Raw genomic sequence first — 24,876 nt, 5'->3', positions numbered from 1 at the left:
CCTTCTAAATTAAAAAGTAATCTGATTACGTAACTTGTGTTACTTGTAATGCATTACCCCAACACTGCTGCCGAGTGCATTTTCAGTCCAACTTCTCTTAAACATGCAGAGACAGATCCTTATATTGTTCTGCACTGAAGCAATTCCAGCTGCAGTGCTGAACCGATTCCCCATTGAGAGTCTCCACATTATCCTGTCCTCTCGTGCATTTGTCTTATGTAGACCACCAGACTTTTTGGGGGACTTGAATGAATTAGTGTCACTGTAAAGCTACAATATTTGAGAAATCACAGATTTGGAGTGACCAACCTCTCTTGCAGTGGCTGATAGGGTCGTCTCTTTAGCCTTCATCTGGACCAACTCCAATTTAGTAAATTATAGGTTGTTCTCTAATTTTGATCTCCACTGTATATATATTTTTGCTAAAATATGTTTCAAAATATATGTTTTGGCAAGTAGTCGTATATTTTTGAAAAATATAATATATATATATATACATATACAGACATATAGCCTCGTCTGGCCATGGCAAAAGTAAGTGAACCAAATCATTATATTTCGGAAGTGAATCTGCTGATGTAAGCCATAATTAACTCAACATATGACTGGTGAGTCTGTGCTGTTTTTTTGTCGCCAGGCTGTAGAGATGATTAGCTCCAATGTCGGCGAAGTTGTAAGAAAGAAGGTGTGAAGAAGAGTAATTGTGAAACTGAAGTGGCGTCACTGTGACAAGTCCCTTTGTTTCGCAGGGTATCTGTCAAACGGACTTATAGAGATATGACAGATACCCTTTTTTGTTGGTGAAATGATCACACACACAACTCACATGAGCTAGTATTAATTCACAGTTTGTTCACAGATGTGCGGAGCGGTCTAGATGATGCCATGGACTCCAGACAGAGGTGAGAACAAGCATATATACAAATAAACACGATAAATACAGTATGGTGATCAATTAGTATTTATAGTTTGACTTTATACTTACATTTACTATTAACATAATGACTTTACTATCGAATCAAGATGTTAAAGATGCTGGAAGTGATTCTTCTCCATCATCTGTGTGAGTTCATGACTTTATAAAGCAGAAACAGATATTTCAGTGGCGGATTGGCAGACGTTCTGGAACAGCAAACATTAACTTTTATATTATACATGAATTAATTTCCAAATGGTCATTTATATTAGTGTCTGTGCTGGACATGTGTGTGTTAGAGCAAAACTAGATTGCTTCATACTAAACAAAGCTGCCTACACTCACTACATTTTCATTTTTGATATGTTTAGTCATTTTATATTTACTTTTCCCATTCATTTAAAATAAAGCAAATATCATATCTCCCAGCTGAGTATTTCAGTACCTCCGGACCATCACATCCAAGCCACATCCAAGTTTGTTATGTGTCTGGTATCTATCAAATAACATTATTCTGAAATACAAATTATGAATGCAAAGTTTTTTATGCAGATTTAGAGACATTTTGGTTTGGGTGAATCTAACAAAACCTGCCATAATGTCAAATTTTGCCCAATCTATCTATCTATCTATCTATCTATCTATCATTTTGAGTCATCTTGAGGTTCCTTTTGAGACACATTGCTCTTAATTAAAATACACTTTTCTAAGTTGCATCCGGTGTGTTAACAGAATGTTCTAACAGAAGGATGATTTTAAACCACATCGTGATATATCATATAAATCTGAGGGTCTGAAGAGAGATCTTTACATTTATGCAGTATTTAACTGCTGTTGTTCCGGATGTTTTCAGAAGAAGATCCATGTCTCTTCCTCCTGAGTTCAGCTGTGTGTCCGCGAGGAGCGACGGGTCAATGGATCCTCCAAATACATTGTTCAGAAGTCTCTTCTGCTAAACAGAGGTGAGGAAAGTCTCGTGGATGAAGCACATTAAAGCGATACTCCAACCCAAAATGAAAATTTTGTCATTAATCACTTACCCCCATGTCGTTCCAAACCCGTAAAAGCTTTCGTTATCAGCTTTATCCTATTGGTTAACTGGTCAGTATTTGGTACTGCACTTGATATTGAGGAATGGACACAATCATGAGTGTATTTACTGTCACTGAGTAAATATTTGCATGTTCAGCTACAGTAAAGAACAGGAGGGATCAACATCCTTGCATGGTGAGATGCTGCCAGATGCTGTCTTCAGGGTGAGTTTTATTGAGTGTTTGCTCAAAAACTAGAGGAATTCTTGTCTTCTTGACTGAATATTACACAGGACATAATTTAATTACAGTGAAATATCACAAGTTGCCATTACAATTAAAATAATTGCAATTTTGTTCAAAATATGCATTTAGTAATAATAATATTATTGATAATTATTTAATAGAATGCATTATGCAAAGAATGCATTAATTAGATCAACCGGAACCGGGAACACTTCCCATAACACCCGATGTACTTGTTACATCATAAGAAGAATGGCATCTACACTAATATTAGTCTGTTTCTTTCTTATTCCAGGGTCACTGTAGCCACCCGATCCAGTCCATATCCAGATCAGATGGTGGATCAACACCTAGAGACGACCTCTACAGCCCTGAACATCAGCGGAGATCAGGACACCTAGATGAGCCCCAGAGACAGATCCCCAGTGAAGACCTCGTCACCTAGACAGCCATCGGGACAAGACCTCGGGAACCAGATGAGTCCTCTGCACAATCTGACATGGCTGGGGTTGGAATTGAACTGCGGGTTTGGTCTGGTCAGAGGAGAACTGACCCCCAACTGAGCCTGGTTTCTCCAAAGGTTTTTTTCTCCATTCTGTCACAGAGGGAGTTTTGGTTCCTTGCCGCTGTCGCCTCTGGCTTGCTCAGTTGGGGACACTTAATTTCCAGCGATATCGTCGACTTGATTGCACAGATACTATTTAAACTGAACTGAGCTGGACGATGACATCATTGAATTCAATAAAGAAATGGCTCTAACTGAAAATTGAGTGTTTAATCTTGTCATTTTACATTATTGACACTATTTTCCTATTTTGATATTGGAAAGTTGCTTTGACACAATCTGTATTGTTAAAAGTGCTATATAAATAAAGGTGACTTGACTTGACCATTAGGCCCTATTATTAATTATAAATTCGCTAATGTAATGTTAATAAATGTCTATTATTTATTTTTCAAAAACACTAATTCAATTGCAATTCAGTTGTCTCATGTAGGCTATATGTAGACCAACAGTGAATATCTACAGATATTTAATCCGTAGTGCAGATCATCTGATATATTAATGTAATGTTTATATTTAAATTTACACACACACACACACACACGTCTGGTTTGCTGTCCTTGTGGGGACTCTCCATAGGCGTAATGGTTTCTCTACTGTACAGATCGTATATTCTATTGTCCTACACCAACCCTGCACCTAAACCTACCCCTTACAGGAGACTACAGGCATTTTTAGATTTTCAAAAAACTTCATTCTGTGTGATTTATTAGCTTGTTTACCCGTGGAGACCTCAATTTAGGAGACATGAGTCCCCATGAGTCTGTGTGTATTCAAGTTCCCACCTGAATAGAAAAACAGGTACACACACACACACACACACAAATCGCCATGTTTCCTCCTTCGACTGGACGCATCAGGAACAACAGGAGTGTAAACTACCTGCTCCAGTATTGCAGAATCCCCGTGTAGGAAAAGAAAGGGCAACATTGTAGAATAAAAAATGTAATAATACATTAAGTTTAAAAATAAGACAAGTAGGCAATGTTTGATTGTGATTATTGCTGCCTTCACGTGCTATCGGAACAATAGTAAATTCGAGTTTCCTAATCGGAAATTGGACGTGAATGGCCTCTCAAGTCGTATTTACTACTGGGAAATTCAGAAATAATTTTGATACCCGAGTTTCCGAGTTGGGCGGGTCATAAACTTTAAACATGGTGGAGGGAACATTGCTGCTGTCAATGCTGTTCTCACAACAACCATCCCTTTGTCTGGTCGCTAAAGTATTGTATTTGTAGACTAGATATGAGCGATCATTCGAAGCATATTGTATGTTTTATTAGCAGTGAAATGAGCATGTATTTGGCCGAAATTCCAGAATTGTCCCATCTCGAATTGTCAGCAAACTGCATGTGTAGCGCGGTGAATGATTATATTATTGTCAACCAATGGGATGCTACATTTGATCCTTTCCGACATTAAAGCACTTGAATACGACAAGCTCGTAATTACGACTTCATAAGTGGGAAATAGGACATTTCCGATAGCCCTCTAAATTGAATAATGTCCCATATCTCGTGAACGCTGCAGTAAAGTGGTTTCATATGAGGCATGCATATAGTATGGGATGTCCTCTATAAGAACTGAAAATGTATTTCTTCTACTTATTAGAAATGGGGTCTTTATAGCCCTCTAAAATGTAATGTCCCACATCTCAAAAATGCTGCAGTAAAATGGTTTCATATGAGGTGTGCATATAGTGTGGGACGTCCCATATAAGAACTGACCATTCATTTCTTCTACTTATTAGAAATGGGGTCTTTATAGCTCTCTAAAATGTAATAATGTACCTTATCTTGAAAAAGCTGCAGTAAAATGGTCTCATATCAGGTGTGCATATAGTATGGGACGTCCCATATAAGAACTAACCATTCATTTTTTGTACTTATTTGAAATGGGGTCTTTATAGCTCTCTAAAATGTAATAATGTACCTTATCTTGAAAACACTGCAGTAAAATGGTTTCATATGAAGTGTGCATATAGTATGGGATGTCCTCTATAAGAACTGACCGTTAATTTCTTCTACTTATTAGAAATGGGGTCTTAATACCCCCCTAATTCGAATAATGTACCATTTCTTGAAAAAGCTGCAGTAAAATGTTTTCTTATGAAGTGTGCATATAGTATGGGATGTCCTCTATAAGAACTGACCGTTAATTTCTTCTACTTATTAGAAATGGGGTCTTAATACCCCCCTAATTCGAATAATGTACCATTTCTTGAAAAAGCTGCAGTAAAATGGTCTCATATCAGGTGTGCATGTAGTATCAGACGTCCCATATAAGAACTAACCAATCATTTCTTCTACTTATTAGAAATGGGGTCTTTATAGCTCTCTAAAATGTAATAATGTACCTTATCTTGAAAAAGCTGCAGTAAAATGGTTTCATATCAGGTGTGCATATAGTATTGGACGTCCCCTATAAGAATGGACTATTCATTTCTTCTACTTATTAGAAATGGGGTCTTTATAGCTCTCTAAAATGAAATAATGTCCCATATATCAAAAACGCTGCAGTAAAATGGTTTCATATGAGGTGTGCATATAGTGTGGGATGTCCTCTATACGAACTGACCGTTCATTTCTTCTACTTATTAGAAACGGGGTCTTAATACCCCTCCAAATCGATTAATGTCCCATATCTCCTTTTATACGAATCTTGCAATGATTTGAAAGGTAGAAGAATATAGTAGGCTTAAAACAGAAACATCAAACAGACCAATAAAAACACGAATATTAAAGCAGATGTACAAAAAACAAAAAAATCCCGAAAAATGTCATTATATATCTCAATTCTGGGTGTCTAGAATGAAAAGCGCTCTGAAAGCGCGTTCCCTCTGTGTTAGTCCTGCAATTACCATAATCATAGTAATATGCGCGCACCATAATTCCAATCGCGGCTGGCTTGACCGTGTTTTCTGAACTGCGGCTGGCTTGACCGCGGTCACGTAATGCAGCATATGACTTGATTCTCGTAAGTGCGGTGAGTCACAGAACCGGCCTCTGTGCGCGCGAGGTTGTAAACTGGATATAAACGCTTTTTTTTTTGTGTGCAAAAGATCATAGACGCTCCTGTTTCTTATTCTTCTTTTTGAATACGTACGTCAACCCCACAACATCCACGAATTCAGATGGCACCAGATGTTTGTTTCTTTCCTTGAAAGAAGTGAAAGCGAAACTAAGTCACCAGGATCCAGGAATGTGAGGAATATAAACAACTCCGAGAGAGAGAAACCGAGTGAGTGTCACGAACTTCACTTTTCATTTAATACAGAACAAGGAAAATTAATGCAGAGTTACATTTATTTGCTATAGCCTAATACGAATTCGCTTATTCTCTCGTGACGGCCCTCGAAAACAGAATAAACCGAATTAAAGCACAAACGAAGAAGGAAGTGCGTGGCTTAAATCCATTTTTCTCAGTTCACTTATTTGCATTTAATGTTTACATATATACAGTACTGTGCAAAATTCTTAGGCCACTATTATTTTCACTAACAAAAAATGGTTTTAAGTCAGTTAGCCTATTTCTATCTTTTGCTGTAGTGTGTGAGTAGGAAATATCAGTTTACATTTACATTCAGTCATTTAGCAGATGCTTTTATTCAAAGCGACTTACAAATGAGGACAATAGAAGCAATCAAAACCAACAAAAGAACAATGATATGCAAGTGCTATGACAAGTCTCAGTTAGCTTAACACAGTACATGTAAGGTTTTTTATTTATTTTTATAATTCTATAATAAATAAAAAGAAAACAGAAAAAGAACAGAGCAAGCTAGTGTTACAGGCTTTTTTTTGCTTTTGTTAATTGTATAATAAATTAAAAGACAACAAATAAATAGAATACAAAAAGATTAGAAAAGCTAGTGTTATTTTTATTTTTATTTTTTTGTAAGAAAACAAGCAGTTAGTAAATGAATGCAAGTCTAAAAGAAGCAAGTTTTTTTTTTTAAGAATATAATTAGAATAGAGAGTGCTAGAGTTAAAGGGTCAAATAAAGATGGAAGAGATGTGTTTTTAGCGGATTCTTGAAGTTAGCTACCCAGATAGCATGCGGATGTGGGCCGCTTAAAATAATGATATGGCACTGCTGGCCTTCTTATGGCCCGTACAAAGTGGCCCACATGTAAAATAGCAAAAATGGCCCAAATGTATCATAATCACATGTGGGCCTCTGTAGGCAAAGATGTGGTGTTCACAGCAATGTGTAATCTGAATGTGACCCTAAAGTGGCCCATGTGGTAAATAGTGAATATGGCCCAAATAGTGCCAACCAAACGTGGTCCACCTTTGGCAAAAATGTGGCACAATCGACGAAGGCTAATCAGGGTGTAAAGCAAATGTGGTCCACATATGTTTCAGAAAATGTGGCCCAGGTATATTAAAACGTATCTGGGCCAGTTTTGGCAAAGATATGGCACAGTGAGCACTGGCTAATGTGGCTGTGAGTCTAAAGTGGCCCGCATATAAAATGACAAATATTGCCCAAATTATAACAATTTGGGCCACTTTTGGCAAATATACGGCACAGTCAGCATTGGCTAATCAGTGTATAAGCTTAACTTGTCCCACATTTGATATGGCAAATATACCCCATATAATATAAAACAGATGAGAGCCACTTCTGGTTTGGGTGTTGCACTTGGCACTGGCTAATTGAAGTGGAAGTCAGAATTTGGCTAATTTTAGTAGGATGCAACACAGTTAACTGATTCAGGATGATCTGGATATGAGTCTTGAGATGGCTACATACCCAGCAATTTATTTTTTGAAACATATTTAAATGGCAGTTTTTTATATGTGTGCAGATTTTTTTTTTAATGTGTTTTATATTGTGCAGCATAAAACAGAAGTGCACTATAATGATAGCTCTTACTGTCAAGGTTTCTGTTCATTTGGACTTTGTTTTGCTTTTGCACCGTTTCCCTTGTTGTGTTGATTGTATTATTCTGTTCAGGTGTGTCTAGTTAATTATCCTTGTTTGGTCTGAATACTTAAGTTCCTGTATGTTCACTGTGAGTTTGTCTGGTCTTACGTCTGCATATCTTAAATGTTGCTGTGTTACATTGTGTTTGGATTTACCCTTGTTGGATTAAAGACTTATGATATGTAACCTTTCATCTTCATCGTGCGCTCTTTAACACAGTCTGAGTGAGAAGCATTTAGGTTCAAACTTGTTTAGGACTTTTTTAAAGTTTTGGAATGTGTGTTTGAATATTTATCTGTAACATTTGAATTGCTGCTTGTGCAAAACCTGGGTCAGGATGTTTTTACCAAGTAGGACACATTTATGGAATTTATTTGAACATTTAGGGAGGACATTTTTAAATTTCTCTTTACAATATGTTGAGTATTGTTGATGCATAACTCACTTAAGGCTTAGTGTGGCCCAAATAATGTATATTTATGGTATATTTGATTCATTATTAGCTCAAATGTGGCTGTGCAGTGGCCTGCTTGTGGAACACTGCCAAAATGCCACCATGTGGGGAAATAAAAATCAACTGTGACCCTCATTAGGGCCAGTTTTGGTTTATTTGGTTGGCTTACATGCGGCAATGCTAAGGTTTAATTGAGGCCCAAATATGGCAAACAGGACCGGACTGCCCAAATACCATTCCCTTTCCTTTCCTTTTAATAATGTCATAAATAGATTTCTTCATCAACTAACTTCTATTAACTAAATTAAATCAACATTTGTTGTGAGCATCCTTTGTGTTTAAAGCAGCTTTTGCCCTCGGTGCACTTGAGCAGAGTCTCTCAGGAGCTTTTCAGGTAGCTTTCTTGAAGCATCTTGAAGACACAGTTCTTCTGGATTTAGTCTGTCTCAGTTTGTTTTGTTTCTTCATGTCATTCCAGACAGACTGATGATGATCAGATCAGATCTCAAAAATCTCACTGGATTATTACAATTAATGGCAAAATGAATGTTTGGAAATGTAAATTGACATTTCCTACTGACACACTGCAGCAAAAGATAGAAATAACTGACCATCAGATTATAAGAATGTCATTTTCTTGGCAAACTCAACTTGCCTTAAAATAACATGGTAGCATATTTATCACATTTTTAATATAGCCTCATCTGGCCACGGCAAATATAAGCGAACCAAATCATTATATTTGGGAACTGAATCTGCTGATGTAGCCATAATTTACCCAACATATGACTGGTGAGTCGGCGCTGTTTTGTTATTGCCAGGCTCCATTAAGCTGTAGAGGAACTACACTGAAAAATGAAACTGCTTCATCGGCATCTGTTGGTTGTTAATGCTAAGAAAAACATTGTTCTTTTAAGAACTGATCACTGAAGGTTCTTTGTGGAACCAACATGGTTAATCTGGATCCATCTGCAGGCGTAGTCACCACAGGCCGGGTCAAAAACACCAGCAAACAACAGCATCCGAGGCAAAACAGAAGGGTAATCCACTAAACAGGCAAAGGTCAGGACAGGCAGCAAACAATCATAGAAAACCAGGTTAACAGTCCAAGATTAAACAGCAAGGCAAGGCAAGGCAAAACGCTTGGTAGAGTCCGCAGTGCAAAACAATACTTCACAATGTGTCTGTGTTTGTGTGCCATTCTTATGGTTCTCCTAATGACAGACAGCAGTGAACTGATGACCAGTTCTGATGAGACCAGGCAAAGGATTATGGGAAATTGTGGTCTGGGGTGGAGTGCCCTCTGGTGACCATCAAGGGCACTTCAGCTGGTAACAGGCTTCGATGTTGGAAACTCACTTTTATTTTGAATATTATGCCTGTCAAACAGACTTATTTTTTGTTTGTGCATAATTTCTAGATCACACACATAACTCACATGAGCTAGTATTCATTGACAGTTTGTTCACAGGTGTGCAGAGCGGTCTAGATGATGCCATGGACTCCAGAATGAGGTGAGAACAAAAAAAACAACATGATAAATGAATGCCTACAGTAGCTATACATGATCAATTAGTATTTATGCTCTGACTTTAAACTTACGTTTGCTATTAACAGCATGAATAACTTTACTGTCGAAACAAGATAGTAAGGTGCTGTAAATGATTCTTCTCCATCATCTGTGTGAGTTCATGACTTTATAAAGCAGAGGCAGATATTTCAGTGGCTGTTGGTAGAAGTTCTGGGATGGCTAACATCAACTTTAATATTGTATTAATTTTCAAATAATCATTTATATGAACATTACAGTGTCTGTGCTGGACATGAGTGTGTGCCAGAGCAAAACTAGATTGCTTCATAGTAAACAAAGCTGTCTACAATCAATACATTTTTATTTTGATGTGCTTTGGTCAGTTTTTGTTACTTTTCCCATCAGTTTAAAAATAAAACAAAAATCATATCTCTCAGCTGAATATTTCATTACCTCTGGACCATCACATCCAAGCCAGTTTGTTATGTTTCAGGTATCTAGTACCATCTAATATTATTTTTATGAAATACTTCAAAATTATGAATGCCAAGTTAATTTTTTGAATTTTTTGAAAATAATTATAATTAAATCAAAGTGCATATTAAAGTTCAACGGCTGTTCTTTGTCTGGATGTTTTCTTAAAGGAGATCCGTGTCTCCTGCTCCAGAGTCCAGCTGTGTGTCTGTGAGGAGCGACGTGTCAATGGATCCTCCAACTAATTTCAGTTCAGGAGACTCTCCTGCTAAACGGAGGTGAGGAATAGCTTCTGCTTACAAACCATAGTGTAATGAACTCGCATTACATAGTTGAGTAGTTAAAGGGTTACTCAAAATGAAAATTTTGTCATTAATCACTTACCCCCATGTTGTTCGAAACCAGTATAAGCTTTGTTCGTCTTCGGAACACAATTTAAGATATTTTGGATGAAAACCGGGAGGCTTGTGACTGTCCCACTGACTGCCAAGTAAATAACACTGTCAAGGCCCAGAAAAGTATGAAAGGCATCGTCAGAATACTCCATCTGCCATCAGTGGTTCAGTCTGACTGTTATGAAGTGACGAGAATACTTTGTTTACGAGAATACATTGTTTTTCATGTCCGCGGGTTGAAGCGACCCCAATAATGTGATATTTAGCCCCTGTAATGCGAATTTTACCAGGGGAACCCTGCCAAAAATGTGTATCCCCAACCCAAATGAAGCTTCTGCCATGGCTGTCTCAGGCCCAATCCCATTTCTACCCCTTAGCCCTTCCCCTTTCAGAAATTCATTCAGAGATTTCAGGACGGAAACATGACAAATGTCTTGAAACAAATCATCTGAACAATTGATGTGTGATTGTGACACTAGGCCGTTAAAATTATTAGAGAAATAATGCACTCCCGAAGTGGTAATGTGGCCACGACGCCGTGCCTATTAATGGAATGGTTTTTCTCAGTTCTCAAACAAATTAAGAACTACATTTGATTTTTATTGGCTGAACGCAAGTGCTTATTGCGATAGAAAACACTGTAACGGTTTCCAATGATTAAGAAATATTTTGTTTGCTTGGGTGGTAATATTAGGCCTATTATATTAATAGGGAAGGGGGGCCCAAAAATTTGTTTTGCCTATGTCACGAAAAGAGGTAAATCTGGCCCTGAGTGCCACAATAGATTTACATGTCTGATCAGGGCGATAACCACCATGGACATTGAGTGGCTAGTTCCCCCAATAATTAGAAATTGCTAAACCTTTTTCTCAAATATTGAGAGAGAGAAGTAAACGTGCGTCTGTGCATCTCTCTTTACAATGAGTGAGTTTAACGTTTTTTTTAACGTCAAAAACAGCGATTTGTATCCTGTTGTTGCTGTAAAATATAATGTAGCGATTCAGTATTTAAACTGTTATTAATAAAAGTTGTGGGCAGCGTTGACAAGTTTATTTGCTCTTGGATGTGAGCTGTGCGATCTCTTATGTGTGTGTGTCAGTAAGCAGCGCATTGATATAGAATGGTAATTAAAGTCTCTAATGCACACCAGTATAAGTGTGTGTATTGTAGCTAGACGACGTATGATACATATTTTTTTTATGCCAGCAGATTTGGAGACATTGTACTGTAGTTTCGCTGGATGAATCTAAGAAAACTTATTATAATTTCATAATTTTTCCCATCTCCCCTTACAAATTTTGGCCAATATTTACCAAATATATTTTGATGAAAGAATTAAATGAAATATTTTAATGAATTGAAAATAATTATAATTAAAACAAAGTGCATATTAAAGTTCAACTGCTGTTGTTTGTCTGGATGTTTTCTTAAAGGAGATCCGTGTCTCCTGCTCCAGAGTCCAGCTGTGTGTCTGTGAGGAGCGACGTGTCAATGGATCCTCCAACTAATTTCAGTTCAGGAGACTCTTCTGCTAAACGGAGGTGAGGAATGGCTTCTGCTTACAAACCATCCATGATGTGAGCTGCGCGATCTCCGATGTGTGTGTGTGTGTGTGTATGTGTCAGTAAGCACCGCATTAATATAGAACGGTAATTAAAGTCTCTAATGCACACCAGTATAGATGTGTGTATTGTAGTAGCTAGACGACGAATGATGACTTGTGACAGTATAGTAATGGTGTCCCAATTCTTAGGGGAATATATTCACCCTGACCCCTTGACACTCTGTTTCAAGGGACAAGGGAAAGGGGAGGGGTAGGGGAAGGGGAAGGGGAAGGGGAAGGGGTATAAAATAGAATTGGGATTGGGCCTCAGTCCTCTGACCTGTCCTGAACCCTATAGAAAATGAGTAGCTGAACTGAAGAGAAGAAGCTGTGAATCTGAAGGATCTGGAGTGATTCTGGATGAAGGAATGGTCTCTGATCTCTTATCAGGTGTTCTCCAAACTCTTCAGGCATTATAGGAGAAAACTCAGAGCTGTTATTTTGGGAAAGGACGTTGCAATAATTGGGTGCCAATAATTATGGCTAACGTGAACTAGAGACAGCATTTCAGTTCTTTCAACTTCCAATTGTTTTACTTCAATGATAGGTTAGAATTTTGTAAATTTTTTGAATGAAAGAACAAAAGGATAAACAATGCAGATTTATTTTCACAGCCACCTTTGCTCATATTTACCAAGGGTGCCAATATTAGTGGGCGACACTGTATATATATGAAACGTCAAAACGAAACACTTGTGCTATATTTGTATGGTGAAAAGTTTCTTCCAGAACTTTTTTCTACTCTCATTTCTTACCACAAATACCTTAACAAAAATTAACTTGGTAAGTAGTCAACTAGCAGAAATGACTAGTCGTACAAAACCCCCTTATGACAGTAACATTTGCTTACATTCAGTCAGTCACACAGGTACTTTCATATAGAAGTGACTTACAAATGAGAAAGATCCCATGCAATACAACATCAAAAGATCTAAAAGAACATCATGATAAAGTAATGGCATAAATACTTCAAATGAGATGCAGCAACGTTCATTTGTTTTATTAATTGCAGCTTTGCAACAGAGACAACAGCACTGTCATTCACCTCATGGCATTTGCTCAGATTATAAATCTGCCATCTCTCCTCATGACTTCTCTTGTAGGAAAATTTCAAACATGAGACCCGTGTCTCTTGCTCCAGAGTCCAGCTGTGTGTCCATGAGGAGCGACGCGTCAATGGATCCTCCAACTAATTTCAGTTCGGGAGACTCTTCTGCTAAACGGAGGTTAGGAACGGCTCATGGATGAAGCACATTAATTATCAGCTTTATCCTATTGTATAATTGGGCAAAATTTTGTACTGTGTTTGATATTGAGGAATGAACACAATCATGCATGTATTTACTGTCACTGAATAACTATTTGCATGTTCAGCTACAGTAACAAACATGAAGGATCAAAGTCTTTGAATGGCAAGATGCTGCCAGATGCCGTCTTCAGGGTGAGTTTTATTAAGTTTTTGGTCATAAACTAGAGGAATTCTATAATCTATAATCAGGGATGCACATAAGTGGTGTGCATGTGTGCATCGAAATAAAATGCACTGGGTAAATAAGTTCAGACCACTCATTTGTGTATCAACATGTTTGACAGCTGTTAATGCACAATAATAATAACTGTAATAATGTACAAGATTTATGTTCAAACTTAAAGCATAAATCTTGTCAGTACCGATGGCCTTGTGCAGTCCCTTCGCGATTCCGCGTTCGCTGAATACAATGCAAAATAAGCAAAATGTCGCATTTTTTTGTGATCCTGCATAATTCGGCATTTAACCGCAAAATAATCGCAAAAAAATAAATAAAAGACCTCACATAACATAAAATTATAATCATCTAAATTAATTATTTTACGTTACGTGGATTCAGATGTTGTTCACGTGTAAAACTTCGTAACGCCATTGGATTGATTGAATGATTTTATTTGACCCTTTCAATCATCAAGCTCTCAGCGAAACCTCGTAACTTCACCCGCCTCCATTCAGATTGACGCGCCGCGCACAGCCTGGAGGAGACAGATCTCGGCTTTTTCGCAGTGGAAGGGTAAATAAATAACTGATGTTTGAATAGTACAGCGTTTTCTTTACTCAAACATTACGTCTGTAAAGGCTATGTTTTTGTGTGCTTGAAGAGCGGAGAAGAAGTAGGTTATTTGCAGTCTAGCCAATATACAATGTACGTTTTAAATATCATGTGCATAAGCGCTTAATTTGAGATTTTGGCCAAGTGTATTAAACAACAAGAAAAACTAAGCACCCATATAGCTACAATAAACGTCATATAACCTGTAAAAGTTGATGAAAGCATATGTTGCGATGCACTTACTGCCTCAGATAACAGTTAATAATGTCTAATGACACTCCATCTCCGTCATTCGCTGGTCAAAAATTTTGTTAACTCCATTTGAACTTGAATTTCATATAATGTTAAGTGCATTAAGTGCACACTGATCAGTAAAGTCTGATACAATACCAACGCTGAACGATTCAGTGTTGTTTAATTATTTAATTTTTTCCCTTTCTATTTTTTATATATCAATATATAATATATCAATATATCAGAATTTATTAAGAGACCATACCAAATGTATGAATTGGATTTACAAGCAGTATGTACAGCTACAATACTTATTTGTTAATGTTTACATAGGAAAGGTGGAAAAAGGGTCCTACACTGTAAAAAGTGATAAGTTGACTTAACTTAAAAAAATTGAGGAAACCTGTTGCCTTAAAATTTTTAAGTAAATGATAATTTAAAAAAATAAGTGAAGTGAATTGTCAAGTTCACTTAACTTTTTTAAAAAAATGATTATTTACTTAATAATTTTAAGGCAACAGGTTTACTCAATTTTTTTAAGTTAAGTCAACTTATCACTTTTTACAGTGTAAGGTTGTTTTAAAAGTTAAAATGTTTCAGAATTGACTAAGAGACCAAAATAAACCAGCTTTATGCATTTTGTTTGTTATTTGTGAATATTGTGCATCTAACACAATACATAATCTGCACGTTTAATAAAATCCAGCTGGTTCAAAATCGCATGCGATTAATCATGCAGCCCTATGGGGACACTTAATTTCCAGCGATATCGTCTACATGATTGCACAAATACTATTAGAACTGTACTGAGCTGGATGATGACATCACTGAATTCAGTAATGAAATACCTTCAACTGAAAATTGAGTGTTTACTATTGTCCTTCTGCACTACCGACACACTATTTTCCTATTTGATACTGTAAAGCTGCTTTGACACAATCTGTATTGTTAAAAGCACTATATAAATAAAGGTGACTTCACTTGAGTTAATCTGGTAAATGTGATATCATAATTTAAAAAAAAAAAAAAAAAAAAATCGCAAATTTGTCACAAATTTATGGAAATTACCACCACAAAATCAGTATTATTCAGTTATTATTCATATTCAGTAATCAACTCAATTAACAAGGTAAGAGGTATATATTGGTATATCTGGTTTCCGATTGCATTACAGCACAGAGACAGCGCTCATGAAGATAATAAATGATATTTGCTTAAATTCTGATTCTGGTACTACTAGATCTCAGTGCTGTGTTTGACACTGTCGATCATAACATACTTCTAGAGAGACTGGAAAACTGGGTCAGGCTTTCTGGGGTGGTCCTCAAATGGTTCAGGTCATATTTAGAAGGGAGAGGTTATTATGTGAGTATAGGAGAGCATAAGTCTAAGTGGACATCCATGACAGAGTCCCACAAGGCTCAATTCTTGCACCGCTCTTGTTTAGCCTGTATATGCTTCCACTAAGTCAAATAATGAGAAAGAACCAAATTGCCTATCACAGCTATGCTGATGATACCCAGATTTATCTAGCCTTATCTCCAATGACTACAGCCCCATTGACTCCCTCTGCCAATGCATTGATGAAATAAACTGTTGTATGTGCCAAAACTTTCTTCAGTTAAACAAGGAGAAAACTGAAGTCATTGCATTTGGAAACAAAGATGAAGTTATCAAGGTGAATGCATACCTTGACTCTACGGGTCAAACAACTAAAAATCAAGTCAAAAATCTTGGGGTGATTCTGGAGACAGACCTTAGTTTTAGTAGTCATGTCAAAGCAGTAACTAAATCAGCATACTATCATCTCAAAAACACTGCAAGAATTAGATGTTTTGTTTCCAGTCAAGACTTGGAGAAACTTGTTCATGCCTTTATCACCAGCAGGGTGGATTATTGTAATGGTCTCCTCACCGGCCTTCCAAAGAAGACCATTAGACAGCTGCAGCTCATCCAGAACACTGCTGCCAGGATTCTGACTAGAACCAGAAAATCTGAGCATATCACACCAGTCCTCATGTCCTAACACTGGCTTCCAGTTATATTTAGGAGTGATTTTAAAGTACTTTTACTCGGTTATAAATTACTCAGTAGCCTAGGACCTGGTTTAAAGGTGCCATAGAATGGAAAACTGTATTTACCTTGGCATAGTTGAATAATAACAGTTCTGTACATGGAAATGACATACCGTGAGCCTCAAACACCATTGTTTCCTCCTTCTTATGTAAATCTCGTGAATGCATAAGACCACTGAAAAACAGACGAATCAGAACATAACACTGACTGTGACGTTACAGTCGGGATCACTAATAGTTATGCCCCCAACATTTTCATATACCCGCCCATGTTCTATGCCAGCCGCCAGCCGAACCTGCACAGCCGAATCATCAGAAGTTCTGCAGGTATTGTGAAGAAACAAGCGAGGACAGCAGCTAAAATGGCAGATCATAGAAATAAATGTTATGTTCCAGGCTGTGCAGGGGATGTGAAGTGCAGGGATGGGTTGGTGTCTGTATTCAGAAAGGCACGGAAAGCAAATAACGCGTTCTAATAAAATAACGTGAGCCACTAAAGGGACATGGTTAGCTTCTTGCTAGCGGTAGCCTGTTACATTAAAGGTACATAAGATTTCACGTACCACATAAACAGAGTATGGAGAGATGACTGAAGATGATGGCGAATGATTTACAGATCCTGAGCACCACTGACAAGCAGTTTCAATGCCCCGCATATTAATAGCGGTTCCCTGATGCCCGCATTTTATTTACAGTATAAAAAGTATTGAAATATATATTTTCCCTGTGTTTCCTTCCTGCTGTGTGAGCTACTGAAATGAGCCGCACTGTGAAACAGCCAATCAGAGCAGAGCTCAACATTGTGCCGCACTGTGAAACATCCAATCAGAGCAGAGCTCAACATTATTATTCATGACCTTTCCAGATAAGGTAATAACAGACCATTTCATTCTAGGGACAAATCCGAGGGTTTTAAATGGATAAGTAAAACCGTTTCTGGAGATTTTTTGCCCTTACCTTAGCCACATACCTTCTATGTAGATATCAGAGAACAATTTAAAATATTGTATCAATGCATTCTATGGCACCTTTAAACCTAACAGACCACTCAGATCATTAGGATCGATTCAATTAGAAATACCAAGGGTTCACACAAAGCAAGGGGTGTCCGTTTTTAGCTATAGATATAAACAAACTTGCCTTGCCTATATACACAGCAGACACAACAGACTTACCTATATTCCTTGACAGTTTTCCAGCATTTGGTTTGCTTCCTTTGACAGTATGTCACAGATTTAACTTTTCCCGTCCAACGACGTGCCTGATTTTTCTTCGTCGCTCTGCTCGGTCAGCCAAACGCTCACAAAGACGTCTAGGCTTACCCTTGCCTCCACTGGCGAGACTTCCAACCATCCTCCTATCATTCGGCTGTGCCAACAATTCCCCCTATTGAAGTAGACATTATTAAGCCTGGTGGCTCACAGCATCAGAACAAAAATCCTGGCAGGTGCAGACATAGACCGTGTCTGAATCCATCCGCCAAATAGACTGCAGAGATTTGTCAGTTACATTAGAAATCCAAAACCCACATGCATCACGTTTGTTGTCTTGTCCTGAGTTTTCCATTGCGTTACTGAAATAACCTGTTCAGCCTTCCCCCATAGGCAGTACAACCTAAATAATTATTTGGTGCTAATAGTAAAAGCTGGCCACACACTATAGGATTTTAAGACCGATTTTAAGACCGATTTGCACCCCGAGCGATCGAGAAGTGTGGCCCGATTCGCGGCTCGATTATTTTATAAGGCTTCGGGTAAGATTTGAAAATTATCTAGTGTGCGACCAGCTTAAACTTGCATTGTCCTATGGAGGAGGGCACTTCTACACTTACCACAAGTTCTTCTCTGCAAAATCCGCAGTATGGGTCTCTAAAATAAACCAATGTCCCTGATTTTCATAGCAGAGTGTTCCTAAGCTGCAGAAATATGTCATGCGTGATCTGCAGGTCAGTAACACAGTCCACCATGTCACGCCCACAAATTAACCCCTCTATTCCCCCCTGCCCAGTCACAACCTGTAACGATTTTGTCCACTGAAGGCAAGTTGTGGATTAACCCATGTGCAGTTTACTGAAACTTATTAAAATCCAAAATCCAAACAAAGATTTGCCTTGAACATGAACAGACTCGGCATAAACAGAAACACAAATTCACCAACAGCAGGTTACACAGTTCGAAGCTAGACAAGAGAACAAAGGCAACATGAGGGCTACTTATATCAAACAATGAGGGTTACATGACAAGAACCAAACAATGAGAAGACAGAACTAATGAACAGTAACCAATGAACTACCAGAACTGAAAACCACATGACTAAGACAACCAATAGAAACAATACACATGAACAAGGACCACATGGCAAAATCACATGACTAGACAATGAACCAATCAGAACATAACACACAGACAATGGTAGCACGACATGACCACTTGAGTAGCAAGGAACACATGACAAACCAGGAACCTAAACTAAGAGCATGAACACAAAGCAAAAGACATGAACACCAACAAAACCCAAAACCTACCTTGACACAACCCCAGTCAAATCCACCAGCTACATGCCAAGACCTGCAACCACGAACACGAATAACGATTTTATAGGATTAGATTTTAGATGCTCTGTCTTTTGCAGACAGCAGGTAGCCCTGCAACAATTTCAACGTCTGCAAATGCTCCAGACAGCGTTGCTGATACCTCCACATCTGAAAATTAAAAAAAAAATAAAAATGTAAAAACAAAAAATTACTTATCGGCTTCAGTGAATATTTCTCACCTATCTATCAAACCATCTATCGAACTATCTCTATCTGTGAGCCCTCCCAATCTGGCTCCCCAAAGCATGCTGATCCTCGTCCATTGGCTAGTAGGACCTGTCTGCCCGGCATTGTGAGCTGCTCCCGTCAGAGGTTGCATGGACCATCCTGGTCAAAGCACTTCTTCACAAAACGCCAAGCCGTCAAATTTTGGAGCGCATTTTTGGGGGTTTAGTCTATTCATCAAGCGGCTGTCCATTGCTCAGTTGCTTTTGGGAGGTACTCTGGGTTCAGGCCAAATTCCGAGCTCAGAGCTCTCCCCTCGGACAGCACAACAAATATGCATAAACTTTACCCTATTTATTATATCTAACTCATGAATTCATATAAAACATAAAATGGTAAAAAAAAAAAATGAATATGAAAATGTAAATATTAGCATTGTACTTTTTAAGTGTACTATAAAATAATAGTATTTTTTATGTAATACTCATTTTTTTGCAGAGTTTACAAATGCACTTTTACCAGCTTTTTACCAGCGTGTTATTAGACTCATCTAGTGTATATAAATTCATAAACATCATCCACAAGAGTCAGTTCCCTTCAGTATTTCTTAGCAGGAGTTGTGTTAAGCCCGGCTCACACGGTGCGATTTTGGCCACAATTTGGTCGTCTGAGACAAATTTTGAAAATGCTAAAAGATTCCTATAATCCTAGGCTAAAATCTGTAGTCTTTGATCGCTGGTTTGACATGTTCACCGACAGCCGATTAATGGCTGTTGCGATCAAATTTCACCTTTCGACGAAATTCTGGCGGTGTCAGAAGATTTGGCGCACAGACCTGCAGTGTGACTACCCCTACGATGAATGTCAAACTGTCTCCGTTTTTCAAGGCAAGCTATGAGCAGAATTAATGCTAGAGATTTCTTATATCCGCCATAAACTCCAGCGCTCCCGTCCTCCACTCACGGAATTCATCTGATATGTTTCTTTTCTATATAAACACTGGTTGCGCCACTGTTTTCATGTGGATGTGTAGAGCTGCATACACTATTCTTCTTAAATATGCCGGTATTGCCGCCGTTCATATAATTTTCATGACAGCCAACATTTCGGTCCCACATGCAATGCAGTTCGCAGTCACTGGACGTTTATGGGTTGATAATGTAAAACTCCGGACAAGTTTTCTTGCACGCACCCGTTTTTAACTTGTCTTGACTGTCGTACAGTCTGACATTAATGACAGTTGAGATCCCATAGTGTGACATGATCATCATATTCGTGCAGTCTGACAAGTACAATCGTAAAGGACTTTTAAAAAATCGCACAGTGTGAGCCCGGCTTTATAGTGACATTAGTGTACTAAAACTTCTGTGCATTGTTCTCTTCACTCTTTGATGGAAGTTGGGCATCTGAATGTTCACTGTGATTAAACACTGATTTCAGGAGCTCGAGGACACATGCATCTCTTTGATGAAGAAAGAGCTGAGAAGATTCAAGAAACTGCTGAACCCAGATTGCCCAGCATTCTCTGTGAGAGAGGAGGAGGAGGAGGTGGATGAAGGGCAGAGCCGAGTGAGCGAGGCAGTTCTGAAGATTATGCTTCATGTCCTGCAGAAAATGAACCAGCCAAACCTCGCTAACTCGCTACAAACCAGTAAGAGCCAGCTTTCAAACTCTCTAGCATTCTTGCTGCTCATTTGTGGTGAGCGTTATTTGTTGAATTGTTAATTTTGATTGTGTCTGTTACTTGATTATGCATGCAATTTGCTTTGTCGTTTTTCTATTTAATTCTTAAAGGGTTAGTTCACCCAAAAAATAAAATTCTGTCATTAATTACTCGTTCATCTTCGGAAAAACAAATTAAAATGATTTTACCGATGTCCTTACTACGTTTCTGTGTGTTGATTCGTGGTAATATCGTTGCTGTCTGTGGAGGGTCAGAGAGCTCTCAGATTTCATCAAAAATATCTTAAGCTGTGTTCCAAAGATGTGTTAAGTTGTGTTTCTTATGGATTTGGAACGACATGAGTAATTAATGACAGAATTTTCATTTTGATGTGACGTGACGTGACATGTGACCAAGTATGGTTACCCATACTCGGAATTTGTGCTCTGCATTTAACCCATCCAAAGTGCACACACACAGCAGTGAACACACAACAGCAGTGAACACACACCTGAAGCAGTGGGCAGCCATTTATTCTGCGGTGCCCGGGGAGCAGTTGTGGGTTCGGTGCCTTGCTCAAGGGCACCTCAGTCGTGGTTTTGAGGGGGGAGAGAGCGCTGTACATTCACTCCCCCCACCTACAATTCCTGCCGGACCTGAGACTCGAACTCGCAACCTTTAGGTGAACTAAAGGTTGAACTATTCCATTAATGGTCCAGTGATGTCTGCTTACAGCAATTTCAGATTTCAACTAAAATCGGATATTACAGTTTGTAGACAAACTTTGATGTTGGCTTGAGAAATCCTAGCCTGAAAGTTTAATTCTGTCAGGACCACTATCGTCAAAGATGACTGACAATTAGCATACAGTTTGGATTGGCGGTATGGTTCTGTTCTGGGCAAGAACTCCCTGCACATCCATGCAGCCTAGCATGGATGAGAGCAGGGAGAGCAGCGATAATCCCCCAGGGTAAACAGAACAGAACAACATAAATGTATTGCAGAAATCTTTAAAGTTCAATAATTTTATGTACACATTTTAGAATTAGTCTGATTCAAAGGAGTATCAGAAGGCTGAATCTTGACTGACAGAGGAGGAGTTGGGGATGGATGAGGCTAATTAGCTATTGAGCAATGCGAAAACTGCTGATAATACTGAGGGACCTTATTTATGAATGCTTAGATGGGTGTCGTATTCCTATAGGTAGATGGGGATCAGCTAAGAGTTAGCTGATGCGAGCTTGACTAAGGTGACCTGCCAGAACTAACGCTACACTTGATAATAGTTTAACAAGCTGCAAGTTAGACAAATTTAAGACTAAAAAAAAAGCTTTTAAGGTTTTAAAAGCTTGAAGTTTGTACATTATAGATAGTTGCTAGAGTGTTCTGGGTGGTTGCTAGGCTTTTCTGGATGTTTCTAGAATATTGCTGTGCAGCATAAATATTGTTTCTGTTGTATATTGCAGAGCTGATCTCAGTGAGTCAACAACAATTGAAATCCAGACTGAAGCAGAAATTTCAGAAAATCAGCGAAGGAGTCTCAAATCAAGGGAACGCAACACTTTTGAACGAGATCTACACAGAGCTTTACATCACAGAGGGAGGGACTGGAGACATCAACAATGAGCATGAGGTGAGACGGATTGAGACCTCATTGTCCAGAGGTCGAGAGACTCAGGAAACACCAATCAAATGTAATGACATCTTCAGATCCTTACCTGGACAAGACGATCCCATCAGAATGGTGCTGACCAAAGGTGTTGCCGGAATAGGAAAAACCGCTTCAGTGCACAAGTTTGTTCTGGACTGGGCCGAAGGAAATGCTAATAGGGACGTTCACTTCATCTTTCCGCTTCCTTTCAGAGACCTGAATTTGATGAAGGAGAAACAGATGAGTCTGATGGAGCTTCTTTGCTGTTTTTTCACAGAACTGAAACCTATACAATATGATGACTATAAAACCATCTTCATTTTCGATGGTCTGGATGAGTGGCGTCTTCCTCTGGATTTCCAGAACAATGAGATATTGTGGGATGTGACCAAATCGGCCTCAGTGGACGTGCTGTTGACCAACCTCATAAAGGGGAACCTCCTTCCTTCTGCTCTCATCTGGATCGCCACGCGACCGGCGGCAGCCAATCAGATCCCTGCAGAGTTTGTCGGCCGGGTCACAGAGGTACAAGGGTTCAGAGACCCTCAGAGGGCTGAGTATTTTCGGAGAAAAATAAAAGATCACAATCTGGCCAATAGGATCGTCACACACATTCAATCGTCGAGGAGCCTTCACATCATGTGCCGCATCCCAGTGTTCTGCTGGATCTCCGCCACTGTTCTTCAGAAAATATTAGGTGAAGCAAAGAGTACAGAGATTCCCAAGACTCTCACTCAAATGTTTGCACACCTCCTGATCATTCAGACCAAACTGAAGACCCAAAAGTATGATGGGAAATGTGAAGTAGATCTTGAGCAGGCCAGAAAGAGCATCCTGTCACTTGGGAAACTGGCTTTTCAACAACTGGAAAAAGGCAACCTGGTCTTCTACGAGGAGGACTTGAAACAGTGCAACATTGATGTCCAAGAAGCATCCATGTACTCTGGAGTTTGTACCCAGATATTTAGAGAAGAGTTTGGGCTAAAGCTGGAGAAGGTGTATAGCTTTGTGCATCTGAGTGTTCAAGAGTTTCTCGCTGCCTTGTTTAAGTTCCTTTCCTTTGCTCGGCAGCACAAGAATTCCTCAATGACAGATTTTCTGAAGCGTGAAGTAGACCGGTCCTTGCAGAGCAAGAATGGACACCTGGATCTCTTCCTTCGCTTTTTGCTGGGGCTTTCACTGAAGTCCAATCAGACTCTTCTACGGGGATTATTCACAATGACGAGAAGCTCCCAGGATCCATGTGAAATTATTGAGTACATTAAGAGTAGAATTCGAGAGAATCCCTCTCCGGAAAAGTCCATCAATCTGTTTCACTGCCTGAACGAGCTCAATGACCAGTCTCTGGTGCAGGAGGTCCAAACATACCTGAGCAGTAGAGGCACCCATCGCCTCTCTGGAGTCAAACTCTCTCCGGCCCAGTGGTCAGCTCTGGTGTTTGTGCTGCTGAACTCGGCGGAGGACCTGGATGAGTTTGAACTGAGGCAATATGACCTGTCAGATGAGTGTCTTCTGAGGCTACTGCCAGTGGTCAAAGCTTCCAGAAAAGCAGAGTGAGTATATTAAATTTGCAAGCCTGTTTTAACTCACTTTTGTATAAAGCAAGGGTCTCCAACCCTGCTCCTGGAGAGCTACCATCCTGCATATTTCAGGTCCAACCGGAGCCTTAAAAATTATTACAAAATAAATGTTTATAAGGAACCAGTATATAAAAGGATGTTGAGATATCTTTAATACTTCTTGAGTTACAGGCACACAAAATAATATTTATGGAACTCAAACATACGTTGTATGAAATTGTTTAGAGGGAAACAAGATAGAAACAAGATACATTTCTACATTATTTCTTATTTAGATGTTCCACTTTTTAAAAAAAGTATTAACTGAATGCAAAGTGACCCACATTTGGTTTTCAACCAATGTGAAAAATGTGTACAATTTAACTATTTATTCTTGGAGCCATATTAAGAGCCACATTGAACCACATAGGGCCTTAATTGATTATATGAAATGGTTAAGTTTGCATCCATGTAAACCCATACTGATTGCTGTTGGAGATTAAGGCATGTTTTTCTTTGCCAGTCTGAGGGGCTGTAATCTCACAGATCAGATCTGTTCAGCCCTGGCCTCCGCTCTCAACTCGATCTCCTCCAGTTTAAGAGAGCTGAACCTCAGTGACAACAACCTCCAGGTGTCAGGAGTACAGCTTCTCTCTGCGGGACTGAAGAGTCCTCACTGTAAACTGGAGATACTGAAGTAAGTAT

General features: G+C 38.8%; 1 protein-coding gene across 1 annotated transcript in view; it reads left to right on the top strand.

The window, feature by feature from the left end:
* Window positions 1–5,710: 5,710 nt before the first annotated feature.
* Window positions 5,711–24,876, top strand: part of si:ch73-168d20.1 (NACHT, LRR and PYD domains-containing protein 12) — a 29,149-nt gene continuing 9,983 nt past the window's right edge. The window contains 9 exon segments of the mRNA XM_058762567.1: window positions 5,711–6,001; window positions 9,619–9,661; window positions 10,323–10,430; window positions 11,981–12,088; window positions 13,254–13,376; window positions 13,525–13,591; window positions 20,739–20,949; window positions 22,428–24,165; window positions 24,695–24,868. Coding sequence (XP_058618550.1) covers window positions 5,905–6,001; window positions 9,619–9,661; window positions 10,323–10,430; window positions 11,981–12,088; window positions 13,254–13,376; window positions 13,525–13,591; window positions 20,739–20,949; window positions 22,428–24,165; window positions 24,695–24,868 — 2,669 coding nt within the window. The 5' untranslated portion in view covers window positions 5,711–5,904.

Source organism: Onychostoma macrolepis, chromosome 23 (genome assembly GCF_012432095.1).
Source record: "Onychostoma macrolepis isolate SWU-2019 chromosome 23, ASM1243209v1, whole genome shotgun sequence".
In the NCBI taxonomy this organism is placed as follows: Eukaryota; Metazoa; Chordata; class Actinopteri; order Cypriniformes; family Cyprinidae; genus Onychostoma; species Onychostoma macrolepis.
This window is presented reverse-complemented; position numbering and strand designations above follow the sequence as displayed.